Source organism: Leucopleurus acutus (genome assembly GCF_964270905.1).
Source record: "Leucopleurus acutus genome assembly, chromosome: 11".
In the NCBI taxonomy this organism is placed as follows: Eukaryota; Metazoa; Chordata; class Mammalia; order Artiodactyla; family Delphinidae; genus Leucopleurus; species Leucopleurus acutus.
In genome coordinates this window covers 85,712,835-85,729,435 of record NC_139152.1, presented here as the reverse complement: position 1 = coordinate 85,729,435, position 16,601 = coordinate 85,712,835, and the positions used below count along the sequence as shown (strand labels likewise).

Genomic DNA, 16,601 nt, shown 5'->3' with positions numbered 1-16,601 from the left:
CTGCTCTCCCTTCTGCCTGGAACTCTCTTCTACTCATCTCTGCCCAAGTTCACATTACTCATCGTTTGAAGCTTGGCCAAAGCATCCTCTCCTGACTGAGGACTTCTAGATTCCCAGATCTGCTTGGTCTCCTTCCGCTGTGAGCTCCCACAGCCCTCTTAACTTCCTCTTGGGGCCCCTGTTTATAACTGTAATTAAATAATTAACTGGTCACTAATTAGTTGCTTAAAGTTGTTTTCCTTGCTGGGATGTAAGCCTGTTTTTTTCACTGCTTTATTCTTGGCTTCTAGTTCAGACTCACACATGGAGTTGCTCAGTAGGTATTTGCTGAAAGACATAACAAATGAATGAAATAATCATAAAGAGTCGAAGCCTGTGAATTGGTGTCGAGGTAGCATAACCAATGAACAATCATAAGCAGAGAAAAATGCGTTTGAGCAATGACGTCAGCAGTAGAGTTTTCACCTACGTTGTTGGTTGTGTTAAACCGTATGATCTGGTTGGCCATGCTCCTAACGTGAGGGGTCGAAATGAGGGCAGCCACTTCTAGCTGCAAGAACAAGAGAACAATAGAGACACTGAGAGCGGCACCCAAATCCTCGCTGGAAAAAATAGCTTGAAAGCTTATGAAATAAGTGACAGGAGCTTTGAGGTCATGCGTTTTGGTGGCTTGGAAGATTTCTTTGATGACAGGCTCATTATTCACTGCTCAGCGTGTGCTCAGAGCACCAGATAAAGAACAACTGTCACACGTTCTCTAGCACTAAAATATTGGAATTTAAGGTCATATATCTTGAAAGCAAGGAAAAAATACTAGAGAAAAGTGGGGCTGACCTGAGTAAAAGGGACAACATGGTATCTGACGAGTTCCAGAAGCTTCCGAGATCCCTGCAATGGAATCAAAATACTTCTTTAGTCACTGAGGAAAACACAGATTTCCCTCTCTTGTTCAAACTTCCTCAAATGACTTTGGACACTTGGTCAAGAAAAATAAATGACCCATAATTCCTCTACTGGGAAGTCCAGGGTGAGAACAGCCCCATCCCCCAAACAGCTAACATTCACCAAATTTTTTTTTTTTTTTTTGCGGTATGCGGGCCTCTCACTGTTGTGGCCTCTCCCGTTGCGGAGCACAGGCTCCGGACGTGCAGGCTCAGCGGCCATGGCTCACGGGCCCAGCCGCTCCGCGGCATGTGGGATCTTCTCGGACCGGGGCACGAACCCCTGTCCCCTGCATCGGCAGGCGGACTCTCAACCGCTGCGCCACCAGGGAAGCCCTCAAATTTTTACTTTATGGCAGGGGCTATTCTGAAAACATTATATGCACATGTCATTTAAGCCTCCCAACAGCCCTGTGAAGTGGGGATACTATTGACTCATTACATGTGTGAGAACACTGAGTTTTAAAGCCATGTCCAAGGTCACAAAGCTAACTTAGGATACAAGCCGAAGAAGTCACTCAAGCTCTCAGTCACCTTGCTCCATCACCTCTCTCCATGTCTAAGGCCACATTCCAGGTTTTCTAAGACAGCCTCAGTTTATGATTCTGTTTCACTCTCTCTAAATAACCATGCGCTTGTTAGACCATGTACTGGTTATTTAGGAACATACAGTCCTTGTTAGGAATATCTGGCCAGGGCTCTTTCTCCTTCTGTGTTCTCATGGTACATGTTCATCTCGCCATCGAGGCCCTTTCGAGGGTTTCTCATGTTTCAGGAAACAGAAGCAGCAGTGGAGAAAAAAAGAGAGTCTTGGGACTCTAAGCAGGATGAACAGTCCCCATACGGGTGCCCTGGAGACAGTGTATGGAATTGAGGAACACAGGGCCTCTCTCTCTGGTAGAAGACGGCAGCAGCAGTGGCGGTCGGCTGTGGTATGTCTGTAATCTCCCAGCTGAATCAGAGCTGGGTTACAAGCTTCGAAGCCCTGAATTCTGCTACTTCAGTGGCACTGCCACGGTTACTCTATCTCGGAAAGGTGAAGGATTACAAATCAAGATCACCATAACCTCCAAGAGGCTGACCATGCTAGGGACATGTTCCAACAGCATGAGGTCCCAGGTGGAGAGAAAGCCCTGCCGAACCTGAGTTCCATTCACTCAGACCCCTCTCTGCATTCCCCCTTGGCCCCTATGCCAGGGGAATTACCTGTAAGTAGAGTGACCACGCATCCTGGTTTGTCTAGTACAACCCTGGCTTTTATACCTGTCATCCTGGCAGCCCCATTCACTCTCAGAAGTGTCCTGGTGTGGACACTCGTCAGGCCACCATATCTATACATCAACAGCATTATGTGCAGGGCAGTGTTACCAATAAGAATGCTGAAGTTGACCACCAGTTGGCCAGCCCTGGAAGTGATGGTTTCTGTAGCTCTGGTTCTGTTACTGTGAGACTCTGAGCAGATCACTTAGCCTCTGTGTCTTAACTTCCCCTTACAGCTACTTTAGGGTACCCAGAACTGAGGACTTGCAGGCAGAAGCAATCCCGCTACACGTTTGGATGCTAAGTGGCAGAAAGGGTGGGAAAACGTAGGGACCGCTGGAAAATATCAGACAGAAGTAGACTGCAAACTCCCAGAAGGCAGGGACTGGGTCTGTAGCTGTGTCCCCGGCCAGCATAGTACAGGGCACACGACAGGACCTACATAAACATTTGTGCCAATAAGTAAAAACGAGGAGGGGAAGAGTCCTGAGAAGGGCATTGAACTGGACCTCAAGAACCTGAGTTTAGGGCTTCCCTGGTGGCACAGTGGTTGAGAGTCTGCCTGCCAATGCAGGGGACACGGGTTCGTGCCCCGGTCCGGGAGGATCCCACATGCTGCGGAGCAGCTGCGCCCGTGGGCCATGGCCGCTGAGCCTGCGCGTCCGGAGCCTGGGCTCTGCAACGGGAGAGGCCACAACAGTGAGAGGCCCACGTACCGCAAAAAAAACAAACACAAAAACAAAACAAAAACAAACAAACAAAAAGAACTGAGTTTAATTGTGGTTCTGCTTCTGTGTGACCTTGAGCAAGCCACTCAGCACTTCTAGTCTGCAAAACAACAGGGTTTGTATGGACCCCTTCCACCCTCTAATTCTATACAAAGACCTGATAAACTGGATAATCCACTTCGAAAGCCTCAAGAATTAATTGGCATTGGATCCTTTTTACAAGAAACGGGAGAATGAAAGGGACAAAGGAGTTGACCAGCATCACTGCGCCACCGTGTGTGCCTGCCACCTTATCTGGCCGGGGGCCGTATCGTTCAGATAGTTTAGTCCAGTGAGGCTCAGGGCGACAGGCTGTGCTTTCAGGTGCTGTCGCTGGAGAGCCTTTTGGAGCAGTGCTTTCTTTCCTTTATGAGGACATTCATTTCCTACTTGCTGTTTTAGATGCGAACGAACAACAACAACAAAAACCAAGCCTTTTGGTGCCAGAGACAGAAAGGGAAAGTTTTTCTACCAAACTGTGACTATGACTTTGAACTCTGTAAATTCACCTCTTTTTGTCCCATTTAGCTTGCTAGGTTTTGTGAATTGGCAAGGGCTGGTCTCTTGCTCCCTTTGCTCTTATTTCTGTCTAGATGAAGTCATAAGCTGGGGCTTGTGATTGATAGCCATGGTCTCTGCAGGGATGGGATGGTTCAGAACTGAAATTTTGCTTCAGAGAGAAGCAGAAAGATACACTGGAAAGGAAACGATGCATTCCCAAAGCAGAATTAGAAAGTATTCTTCTAAGGAAATCATTTTTTTTCCATTTCATTGGCACATAACTGATGGCGATCTTCTTGTCTCCAGCTAAGGTTCCTCCCTGAAGATAAAGCTAAAGGATGCTCTTAAGATGGGTGGAGAGAGAAAGAGCTTCCCATAGGTTGAGGAATTTTAACCCACACTGACTCTGGACCAGAGAAACTGGTAGAAATGATTGTTCTATTCCTCACCTAGAAGTTGAAGTGGAAAAACTGTTTTAGACTCAGGATAAAGAGACTTGAGGTTTTATATTCTTTGCGAGCAGAAAGATACCGCCTTTGAGAGAAATGAGATTGAGAGCCAGGGGCAATGGTGTGCTGGTAAATCCCTTCTATGGGGAAGAAAATAAGCCCCGATTTATAGTGTTGGCCAATTTCCATGGTGTCAATATTCCTACCAGAGGCTGATTTCAAGCTACCGATGGGATCTCACTGAACGGGAAGAGACATATCTACTCTCGAGAGCCTGAGTGAGGCAGCTCCAGTCACCACTGGAAGGAGCTACAAGGAGAAAGAGGGGAGCTTCCCGAGCCAAGGTACTTGACAGAAAAGCAGGGAGGCCGATCTTTTCTATCCTAGTCTAAAGGCTTTGTTTTAATTTTAAATGTACCCGATTAGGTGTCTGAGAACTCCTTTATTATTATTAAAAATATATGTATCAAATTAGAAGCTATGCATTCAGAGAAGCCATATAATCTCAGAATTTTAATACCTTCCCAGGGGAGAAATGATGACTTCTTGGATTTAAAATTAAATATGAATGTGAGTTCTAAAGAGAAGAATGTTAGTTTTCCTGTAATAGCTAGGTTTCAGGAAACTTGAGTGTGAATCATATTTTTAAAATAACACCCTAGTTTAAAGGCACTGGGAAATCTGACTTTTTAAATGGAAACCTGTAGCAAACCTTCACATATCAATACGTTTAACATCTGTTTGTAATGTAACAGATTACCTTCTGACTTAGCTCCTTGATACCTATTTTTTTTTTAATCCAAAGTATTCTGAATGCAAGATATCCTGTAGGTACCTGAAAGTATCCCAGAAAGGGAATGTGAGCCTCTACATCATTCAGGCAACAAGTTTCTGAGTGCCAAAAAGCTGTGTGGGGCTTCCCTGGTGGCGCAGTGGGTGAGAGTCCGCCTGCCGATGCAAGGGACGCGGGTTCGTGCCCTGGTCTGGGGGGAACCCACGTGCCACGGAGCGGCTGGGCCCGTGGGCCATGGCTGCTGGGCCTGTGCGTCCGAAGCCTGTGCTCCGCAACGGGAGAGGCCACGGCAGTGAGAGGCCTGCGTACCGCAAAAAAAAAAAACCAAAACAAAAAAAACCCGAAAAAACAAAACAACAAAAAAAAAACAGTGTGACCTGGGATACCTGAGTTAGAAAGTTGGTGCTTACCAAAATATCTATTTCTGGACCTCATTCCACTGCCATGATATCAGAATGCTTGAGGTGAGCTTCTGGAATCAGCTTATTTAACAAGCTCCATGGGTAATTCTTAAGCATACTAAAGTTTGGGGATCACTACTCTAAAAGATTCAGACCCCCTCATTCTATATAGTCAACACTGATCTATATGAGGTCATAGGTAGTTTTGCCCCATTGCCAAGATGGTAGCAGGGCCTCAGGGTACTGAAAGAAAGCCTGTGGTCCTTCCTGTAATTCCACTATTTGACATTCTAATGAAAAAAAATTCCATAATTAGCTAACCTTCTTTTGAGTTTAAGGCTGATATTTCTGGAAGAGGAAACACTTTAAATGATATCAGTCATTTATACCCTAGAGTAAAAGAGTAAAAAATCTCCTTTCTTGAGGAGGACGTGAGAGAATTGAAGGTTTATGGTGTATAAGGAGAGGGTTATTGTGGAGAGAACTGAAAACAACAGAAAGGAGAGTCGGGGGCCCCTAAAAATAAAATTTACTCCTTTTAAGTTTAGCCTAGACCTGGCCCAGAATGCCCTACATTAGGCTTCATTTTCTAGATGATTTTAGAGTTGTAGGGAACTTAAAATTATGATTTTGCTATTAAGAAATATTAGAAGAGCCAGGACAAATCAAACCAACCATTCAGAGCTGGGGTTGCATATAGATTCTATTTCCTGTGCCCAGCCTGATCGACTGGTCTTTTAGCTACTTGGAACTCTACTGAGGAGACTGTAGCCACATCTAGGCTTAGCTCCAGAGTACAGTGATTGATTAATGATGTCTGCCTTTGTTTTGCAGAAGGGTAGATGGTGATACATGTGCTACTTGTCATCCTTAATTTAGAAAAAGCCTGTATGGACAGAGACTGAAGCAGTGATCCTGACATGACACCATTACAGTCAGCAGGATACAATACCTCTGAAGAAAGGAGATAATCGAGAGTGCCGTCCTTCATGCTATTCAATGCTTCATCACTTGGAACAAAAACGGTATATGGTCCACCAATCCCATCCTCATCTAAGACATGTCCCACACTGGTTTCCTGCATTTGAGAAATGAAAATGTATATCTGCAACCTATCTCAGATAAATATCTGAATTCCCCAGCAAGTATTTATAATTGATACCCCCTGCTAATTTTACAAAGGACTGGACATAAAACACTTTCTAGAAATTCATGAAAAGTACATACCTCTAACAAAGATCTGAACTTGCTGTATCTTGGTTGTAGCATTGTCATTATGGTTTGCTAAAAAGAGACATCTTGCTTAAAATTTAGTGAAAAAAAATAAGGTGGTTTAGGAAATATTTAGATGCTCTAACATGAAAAGACTGATGACAGAGTTTACACGTAACTGTGGATCTCCTCCATAAAGCACAAGGGGTAAATTTTCACGACAGCTGGTCTGAGTTGTCAGGTGTGACTATGAAAAAGGTCACAAAATCAACATCTTTCCTACGCTTACGATATGCCTTTCTCTCTCTCTCAGAGGTGCCCAGAATTCTACTAAAAACAAATTATCCCGTTTTCCCCATGGTTGGGCTCCTAGTACAAGCACATAGTGCCATTTTCTTTTTGGGAGTGACTCTCCAGGGAGCAAAGGGAGATGGATTTGAGGTGACGTCACTTTTACCTGAAATATCTCACCTCAGTATTGCTCTCAAACGTGGGCGCCACCTTGTCCATGGCTCTGTCGAGGATGTGCAGGAGCCCATTGGAAGCAATTATGTTCCCTTGTATAATTTTTACCTTCTTTTTGCCTCCATAGAGTTTAAGCTTCAGGTGTCTGTCCTAAAACACCAAGGAAAAATAAAAATTAATGTGTGCCCTTGAAAAATCGAGCACTGGATTAGAAGAAGCCTTAAATCCTTGGGTTCTGCCACTTATTGGCTGTGTGACCTTGGATGAGTCACTTATCCCCAAAATGGGAATGATGGTTTCTGCTCAGTTGAGTTCACAGGTCTTTCATTAAGATCAAATGAGATAGCATATGAAATCACTTCTGACTACCAGTGATTGCTAAATGAGAATAAGGCATTATAGCCTCCCCGCCATAGATGGCAAGCTACAAAAAGGCCCCAAACTATTCAATTTATCGCAAATTCATTACCTACTTTAGTGTCTTGGACAGAAGAGGCACACAATAAAACATGTTTGTTGAATGAATAAAGGAATGAATGCATGTCCTTGTGAGAAAGGAAACCACATCTTCCTCTGTCTGTCTGTCCGTCCATCCATCCATCCATCCATCCATCCATCCTCACACACACACGGTACAACCCACTGGTGAAGGATTCAGGCTTTGGGGTCAGGCAGACCTGCTTTTGAATCGTGGCTCTGGCCCTTACTGTGCTCTCAGTTTTCCCATTGGAAAAGCCTTCGCAGGGCTGTTGTGAGCCTTATGTAACACAAATCCAGATTTACCCCAGTACCTTGCACGTAGTAAGTGCTCATTAATCTATCAACTATTGATATTTGGTGAAATGCAACAGGATAGGTCATAACCCCTCCCCCCATACACTCTCTCTGTTGACTGACCATGTGCCCTTCAGCTCAGTAGAATCACAAAAAGAGTTATTTGTGAAAGAGGAGGAAGATATTTTAAAAACAAAACGGAATTGATGGCATTGATTGATGCAGTGTTGAGTTGGAGAGAATGGATAAACCCCCGGCAATCTAAAACAAACAATCCATTTCCTTTCGTAAGAGGAGTGCTGATCTGCTGATGCTTCCAGGAAAAAGGTTTACTGTAAATTTCTCCTTCCTGCTGGTAGTTGAATGATGGCTGCCTGGAAAACTAATTCAGACCAGAGCAAAATCACTTTACAATTCCCTTCCCGTAACAGCCCACCCCTCTCCCACCTGACCCTTTCCAGTGCTGTTCTCCATTTCTTTCCTGTGTAGGGAAGTGCTCTGACAAATAAGGAACAAGGAAAGAAGTTCTTTGGAACCTTTCACGACCCCCGGACACCAAGAGAGAGCTGGCTATGGCCATCGACTCAGTGAGCGGCTTCATTCTGGGAGTGAAAATCAGAGAGACCCTCACCTACCTTATCATCACTGAAGACTTCCCCTGACTTTCCGGTCAAAGTATAGAACGTGTCTGTATTATTCATTTGCTCGGTGCTCATCTGCCCAGCAATTATGTGGAGTTTCACAAAGTACTGAGCAGCTTCGTTATTCAGCAAAAGCTCTTTTACCTGAGAAAAGCAAGCGGATGCCTTCAGTCTCTACTGTGGTTTGAAGGGAAAAATGAGGTTTGTGATTCAGGTTACGACTTGTTTAGCATCAAAAACATCAAAGCTAGTTCACCCTGACTTGAGTTTGGGCTCTTTCAGATACAGATGACTTTCCCAGAGATAAGCTGCCCTAAGCCAGGCCTTAAAGGGAGCAGAAATCTAGAGGTGAGGCACGGTATGCTCTCAAACCATGGGGGGTGCTCTGGGAGGGAACCAGACGTCACGGGGAGAGCATAGTGCTGGGGCCGGGAGGACCAACGTGGTTGGCAGGTGCTGAGAGGTCAGTCGTCTTGAGCCCAGGAAGCAGCTGGGAATGAAATGTGAAATTGTGTGAAAAGACCCAGTAGAGTGGACCGATGGAGCTTTTGAAGAGCAAAACTAAGATTTTCGAAATCCTTTGGATCAAACTGACGTTTTGTCAATATTAGATTGTCAACAATCACTCAGAGACCTTTTCTCAACTGTGTAAATTCAATCTGTATATTAAACAGGAGACCACATGCAAAGTGTCTAGCCCAGATGCCTTCAATACTCACTAGTTCTCCTTCCCCACAGGAGACATGTGAGTGCGTCTCCGAAGATTAATGACAGATTCATCTTGGACAGATGAATGGTGGTGGCATATTAGGAGGAGAGAGTCTGAAACTCGCTGGGTGTTAACTGAACGCAGCACAAATTATGATCACAAAGTATCTTGGATATTTTTGTGATCGTATATAAACCAATATAAACCAATTTCACACAAATCAGTCTGTTCATTACCTACATTAAACCAAATCTAACTATGGCACTGATACCATGGGAAACCTCCACTGGGCACTATGGGTTTCATTCCCACTGGTTGACATTATCTGAGACAGCAGCTGCTCACACTGAAGACTACAATTCTCTTCTAGTTTCCCCTACCACTGTTACCACTTATGATGATTTTAAAGAAACAAATACCTAGCTGGTCTGTTAATTTAATTCTTTCTGTGGGAAGTGAGCAGTTTTGCATTATGCAGATCTTATTTATCACGTGACTACAGTTGAGAACTTTTAGTGATTACCCTTGAGGGGTAATGACTGGAAGGGGGCATTGGGGGAGTCTTGCTAGACACATCGACATGCACTTTGTGACAGTTCATTGAGTTGTGCACTTACTGTTTGTATACTATCCGTAAGGACGTTTTATTTTGCTCAAAGAATTTTATAAAAAAATTTGCATCTCATCATCAGTAGGTTTTATTTTAATGGGGTTTCCCACTTTAAATAAAGAGGGTACTGTCTGCTAAGGTGTTTTTTTTTACATTAGTCCTTATTTATAAAACAAGGTTATTTAAAATACTTACATTGAATCCTTTTAATCCTTTGTCTGTCGGCAACAGCACGGTAAATGGTCCCAGGTTACTCAGTGGCCAAGCATAGGCTTTGTCTTAGGAGTTGAAATACACAAAGAAAGAAAACACTAAATGCGTCAGTAGCTCATGAGGAGTAAAATCAGGCAATGCCCCTTGTGGTCCACTTAGACCCTCTGACTCCTGAGCTTCTCCATTCTAATTGGTATTATGCAGGCCCTAGGTGAACTGGGAAGCTAAGAATGTGAGGCCCCCAAGTGTTCCTCACAACTGTGTGATTTTTCCTATAGCCACAGTCTTGACTCAAAGATACCCTGGGATGAGAGGGTCCATGAGGGTCATGTGACAACATTCTTGGACAACCTCTGCCTCTGTGCCTGACTTTCTGAGCTGTTGCCATCTCAGTGAGTGAAGATGCAGCCCTTGCTCCATCAGGGCCAGCTCAGAAGAGCCTCATTCTTGGGACTTCCCTGGTGGCCCAGTGGTTAAGAATCTGCCTGCCAATGCAGGGGACACAGGTTCGAGCCCTGGTCCGGGAGGATCCCACATGCCATGGAGCAACTAAGCCTGTGAGCCACAACTACTGAGCCCGCGTGCCACAACTACTGAAGCCTGCGGGCCTAGAGCTCGCGCTCCGCAACAAGAGAAGTCACTGCAATGAGAAGCCCGCTCGCCACAACTAGAGGAAGCCTGTGCACAGCAACGAAGACCCAACGCAGCCAAACATAAATACTTAAAAAAAAAAAAGTGCCTCATTCTTGGTTCAATGCTTTGTCATTGCCATCGTGAAATGCTCAATACTTTTTGAATAAAGAAGCCCTGGTCTTTTCATTTTGTACTGGGCTCTAGAAATTTTATAGCTGGTCCTGTTCCATGCCCCTGGGGAGGCGTGGACAGCAGGATGGGCTCTGTGCTCTCACACAGGAGGCAGTGTGCCCCGCACCTCATAAACCGGGCAGGTGACAGGGTGACTGGACTTTGTCCAGAGAAATGTCTAAAGGACACTGTCCCCCTTGTCTGCTCTCACTGATATTCTAAGAGTGTGTAGAGGAAGGCAGGAGAGCCCTGAGGTCTGCCAGTAATGCCTGACTCCCTGGGGGGTGTCCTGCAAAGAGCGGGTCATTTGTGTAGGAGGCACATTATTTGCGCTGAGAACACAGCACTGACCAGCGCAGAACACTTCCTCCTCCGTCCGTGCTCTTTCTGGGAAATCATGCTTGGTGACTGGTCAGTTCTAGATGATAATATTTTAAGGATTCTGTTGATTGCTCAAGCCTGTGTTTTATTTCCTGTCGACTGGCAAAATTTGTGTCTTATTGGAAATCTTGTCTAACGCTGTGATCAGCTATATTTCATTCTTATGGGAGTGTGAAGTCATGACCTCTAGAGGGTGTTCGGAAAGGCAGGAGGGTGTTTTAGGCTGTCACCCTGCCTGGGGGCTGGCAGAGAATGTGTCACTATAGACTGTTAGTGGTTGGGGGACCAAGGATGCTAAACACCCAGCGATATGTGAGATGGTCGGTCGCACACCGTCAAGACTCTGCCCCACATTCAAATGGCACCTTCACTGAGGAGCATGGACAGTGCCTCCCAGTACTACCTGCCAACATTGTTTCCCATCTGGAGGACCCATAAGGTCAAGGGAAAGAGGATGGTTTCCATCCTCACATCGGTAGCTGCCTATCTCACTGTTGTTGCAGACCTGTTAATCGACGGTGACCCCAGGACCTTGTCCTTAGCTGCTGCATTGCTGGATTTCTTGCACTAACTCTCATCTCCTTGGAACAGCTGCTTGTCCTTTTCCTCCCACTTGCCCTTCCTAGAAAGGGCTGATCCCAATAGACAAGACTTGCCTATCCTGCACACCCCTTTCTGAGTGATTGTGTGTCTGGCAGATGTCCTTGCCCATCAGAGGACTGTGCTTTCTGTGGAAATGTGCACCCATGGCTGTGTACCCAGGAGTGAGATGAAAGAGGTCAGCCTTCCTTGCCATTCTCCTCTGGGTTCAGTGTTTAATTCTCTGAGTCGCTCCATGATGTTTCCATAACACGTCGAGCCATCGCCAACGTAACCTTTGCGGCAAGTGCATCTACAGAGAGGGGGAAAACACACTTTCAGGGTCTCAAAGCCATTGGATGTTGAGGTCGTACAGTCCAAACCCCTCACTGTGCAGATGGGGAAGACTGGGACAGTCAGACCGGATGCTCAGAGAGGGACAGAGACAAGGCCAGGAGAGTGGGACAAATACAAGTGAGCATTCCTAGTGTACTGGCTGACATAGAGCAGCCCCACAAGAAACGGATATTTAATAAATTATGTGTGTATATGTAAACACTAGATAACTCTGTATATTCTTTTTTTTTTTTTTTTTTTTTTGGCAGTACGCAGGCCTCTCACTGTTGTGGCCTCTCCCGTTGCGGAGCACAGGCTCCGGACGTGCAGGCTTAGCGGCCATGGCTCGCGGGCCCAGCTGCTCCGCGGCATGTGGGATCTTCCCGAACTGGGGCACGAACCCGCGTCCCCTGCATCGGCAGGCGGACTCCCAACCACTGCGCCACCAGGGAAGCCCTCTGTATATTCTTTGCCTCAGTATTTTTTCAAAGCATAAGCAAGAGCCCATGTATATCAGAAGCACTAGGAGTACTTATTATAAATGTAGAGTCTAGGTCCCCACTGCCGAACCACGAAATCAGAATAAGCTGCTGAAGCCAGCCTCAAGAGTCAGAGCTGTGGATCTGCTTGGAAGACTCTTCCCCTCCCTTTCCTTCCTGAGGTCTCTGCTCAACTGTGCCTTCCTAGGGAAACCTTCCTTGATTTTCCATCCCCTTCCCCATCCCTCTGTAGACTGTGTCGCCCTTAGTGTGCCACGTAGCTCCCAGTGCCATGTAGCTCTTTTCTGCAGCACCAGTCCCAGTTGTAATTTCAACCTAACCTGTGTGGTTTTTTTATTAAGATCTGCTTCCCCATCTAATTTGAGAAAAGAGTAAGGACAAGGGCTGTGTGTGTAATTATTCACTCTCGTAACCCCAAGATCTAGTACAGGGCTTGGTCCATAGTAGGTATTTAATTAATAGTTGTAAAATAAGTAGTAATTGAATTAAAAGAAATATGTAAACAATGAAAGTCACAGAATCGTATATGATAGTTTAGGTTCACAAAAGAGAAATGGAATTAAAGATGCAGTTAAAAAGGCACTAGCAAAGACACAGACTGGCTGAATGGATACAAAAACAAGACCCATATATATGCTGTCTACAAGAGACCCACTTCAGACCTAGAGACACATACAGACTGAAAGTGAGGGGATGGAAAAAGATATTCCATGCAAATGGAAATCAAAAGAAAGCTGGAGTAGCAATTCTCATATCAGACAAAATAGAGTTTAAAATAAAGACTATTACAAGAGACAAAGAAGGACACCACATAATGATCAAGGGATCGATCCAAGAAGAGATATAACAATTGTAAATATTTATGCACCCAACATAGGAGCACCTCAATACATAAGGGAAATACTAGCAGTCATAAAAGGGGAAATCAACGGTAACACATTCATAGTAGGGGACTTTAACACCCCACTTTCACCCATGGACAGATCATCCAAAATGAAAATAAATAAGGAAACACAAGCTTTAAATGATACATTAAACAAGATGGACTTAATGGATATTTATAGGACATTCCATCCAAAAACAACAGAATACACATTTTCTCAAGTGCTCATGGAACATTCTCCAGGAAGGATCATATCTTGGGTCACAGATCAAGCCTTGACAAATTTAAGAAAACTGAAATTGTATCAAGTATCTTTTCTGACCACAATGCTATGAGACTAGATATCAATTACAGGAAAAGATCTGTAAAAAATACAAACACATGGAGGCTAAACAATACACTACTTAATAACGAAGTGATCACTGAAGAAATCAAAGAGGAAATCAAAAAATACCTAGAAACAAATGACAATGGAGACACGATGACCCAAAACCTATGGGATGCAGCAAAAGCAGTTCTAAGAGGGAAGTTTATAGCAATACAATCCTACTTAAGAAACAGGAAACATCTCGAATAAACAACCTAACCTTGCACCTAAAGCAATTAGAGAAAGAAGAACAAAAAACCTCAAAGTTAGCAGAAGGAAAGAAATCATAAAGATCAGATCAGAAATAAATGAAAAAGAAATGAAGGAAACGATAGCAAACATCAGTAAAACTAAAAGCTGGTTCTTTGAGAAGATAAACAAAATTGATAAACCATTAGCCAGACTCATCAAGAAAAAAAGGGAGAAGACTCAAATCAATAGAATTAGAAATGAAAAAGGAGAAGTAACAACTGACACTGCAGAAATACAAAAGATCATGAGACATTACCACAAGCCACTATATGCAAATAAAATGGACAACCTGGAAGAAATGGACAAATTCTTAGAAATGCACAACCTGCCAAGACTGAATCAGGAAGAAATAGAAAATATGAACAGACCAATCACAAGCACTGAAATTGAAACTGTGATTAAAAATTTTCCAACAAACAAAAGCCCAGGACCAGATGGCTTCACAGCCGAATTCTATCAAACATTCAGAGAAGAGCTAACACCTATCCTTCTCAAACTCTTCCAGAATATAGCAGAAGGAGGAACACTCCCAAACTCATTCTACGAGGCCACCATCACCCTGATACCAAAATCAGACAAAGATGTCACGAAGAAAGAAAACTACAGGCCAATACCACTGATGAACATAGATGCAAAAATCCTCAACAAAATACTAGCAAACAGAATCCAACAGCACATTAAAAGGATCATACACCATGATCAAGTGGGGTTTATTCCAGGAATGCAAGGATTCTTCAATATACGCAAATCAATCAATGTGATACACCATATTAACAAATTGAAGGAGAAAAACCATATGATCATCTCCATAGATGCAGAGAAAGCTTTTGACAAAATTCAACACCCATTTATGATAAAAACCCTCCAGGAAGTAGGCATAGAGGGAACTTTCCTCAACATAATAAAGGCCATATATGACAAACCCACAGCCAACATCGTCCTCGATGCTGAAAAACTGAAACCATTTCCACTAAGATCAGGAACAAGACAAGGTTGCCCACTCTCACCACTCTTATTCAACATGGTTTTGGAAGTTTTAGCCACAGCAACCACAGAAGAAAAGGAAATAAAAGGAATCCAAATCAGAAAAGAAGAAGTAAAGCTGTCACTGTTTGCAGATGACATGATACTATACATAGAGAATCCTAAAGACGCTACCAGAAAACTACTAGAGCTAAACAATGAATTTGGTAAAGTAGCAGGATACAAAATTAATGCACAGAAATCTCCTGCATTCCTATACACTAATGATGAAAAATCTGAAAGAGAAATCAAGAAAACACTCCCATTTACCACTGCAACAAAAAGAATAAAATATCTAGGAATAAACCTACCTAAGGAGACAAAAGACCTCTATGCAGAAAATTATAAGACACTGATGAAAGAAATTAAAGATGATACAAACAGATGGAGAGATATACCATGTTCTTGGATTGGAAGAATCAACGTTGTGAAAATGACTCTACTACCCAAAGCAATCTACAGATTCAATGCAATCCCTATCAAACCACCACTGGCATTTTTCAAAGGACTAGAACAAAAAATTTCACAATTTGTATGGAAACACAAAAGACCCCGAATAGCCAAAGCAATCTTGAGAACGAAAAACGGAGCTGGAGGAATCAGGCTCCCTGACTTCAAAGCTACAGTAATCAAGACAGTATGGTACTGGCACAAAAACAGAAATATAGATCAATGGAACAGGATAGAAAGCCCAGAGATAAAACCATGCACATATGGTCACCTTATCTTTGATAAAAGAGGTAGGAATGTACAGTAGAGAAAGGACAGCCTCTTCAATAAGTGGTGCTGGGAAAACTGGACAGGTACATGTAAAAGTATGAGATTAGATCACTCTCTAACACCATACACAAAAATAAGCTCAAAATGGATTAAAAACCTAAATGTAAGGCCAGAAACTATCAAACTCTTAGAGGAAAACATAGGCAGAACACTCTATGACATAAATCACAGCAAGATCCTTTTTGACCCACCTCCTAGAGAAATGGAAATAAAAACAAAAACAAACAAATGGGACTTAATGAAACTTCAAAGCTTTTGCACAGCAAAGGAAACCATAAACAAGATGAAAAGACAACCCTCAGAATGGGAGAAAATATTTGCAAATGAAGCAACTGACAAAGGATTGATTAATCTCCAAAATATACAAACAGCTCATGCAGCTCAATAACAAAACAAACAAACCACCCAATCCAAAAATGGGCAGAAGACCTAAATAGACATTTCTCCAAAGAAGATATACAGATTGCCAACAAACACATGAAAGGATGCTCAACATCATTAATCATTAGAGAAATGCAAATCAAAACTACAATGAGATTATCATCTCACACCAGTCAGAATGGTCATCATCAAAAAATCTAGAAACAATAAATGCTGGAGAGGGTGTGGAGAAAAGGGAACACTCTTGCACTGCTGGTGGGAATGTGAATTGGTGCAGCCACCATGGAGAACAGTATGGAGGTTCCTTAAAAAACTACAAATAGAACTACCATATGACCCAGCAATCCCACTACTGGGCATATACTCTGAGAAAACCATAACTGAAAAAGAGTCATGTACCAAAATGTTCATTGCAGCTCTATTTACAATAGCCCGGAGATGGAAACAACCTAAGTGCCCATCATCGGATGAATGGATAAAGAAGATGTGGGCACATATATACAATGGAATATTACTCAGCCATAAAAAGAAACAAAATTGAGATATTTGTAGTGAGGTGGATGGACCTAGAGTCTGTCA

General features: G+C 43.4%; 1 protein-coding gene across 1 annotated transcript in view; it reads right to left on the bottom strand.

Moving 5' to 3' along the window:
• STAB2 (stabilin 2) overlaps window positions 1-16,601 on the bottom strand; it is a 165,556-nt gene that overhangs the window by 103,895 nt on the left and 45,060 nt on the right. The window contains exons 10-17 of the mRNA XM_082850111.1: window positions 11,680-11,813; window positions 9,719-9,801; window positions 8,199-8,348; window positions 6,796-6,939; window positions 6,340-6,396; window positions 6,065-6,190; window positions 835-888; window positions 470-550 (exon numbers count right to left, since the gene is read on the bottom strand). Coding sequence (XP_082706237.1) covers window positions 470-550; window positions 835-888; window positions 6,065-6,190; window positions 6,340-6,396; window positions 6,796-6,939; window positions 8,199-8,348; window positions 9,719-9,801; window positions 11,680-11,813 — 829 coding nt within the window. The remainder of the gene's footprint in view (window positions 1-469; window positions 551-834; window positions 889-6,064; window positions 6,191-6,339; window positions 6,397-6,795; window positions 6,940-8,198; window positions 8,349-9,718; window positions 9,802-11,679; window positions 11,814-16,601) is intronic.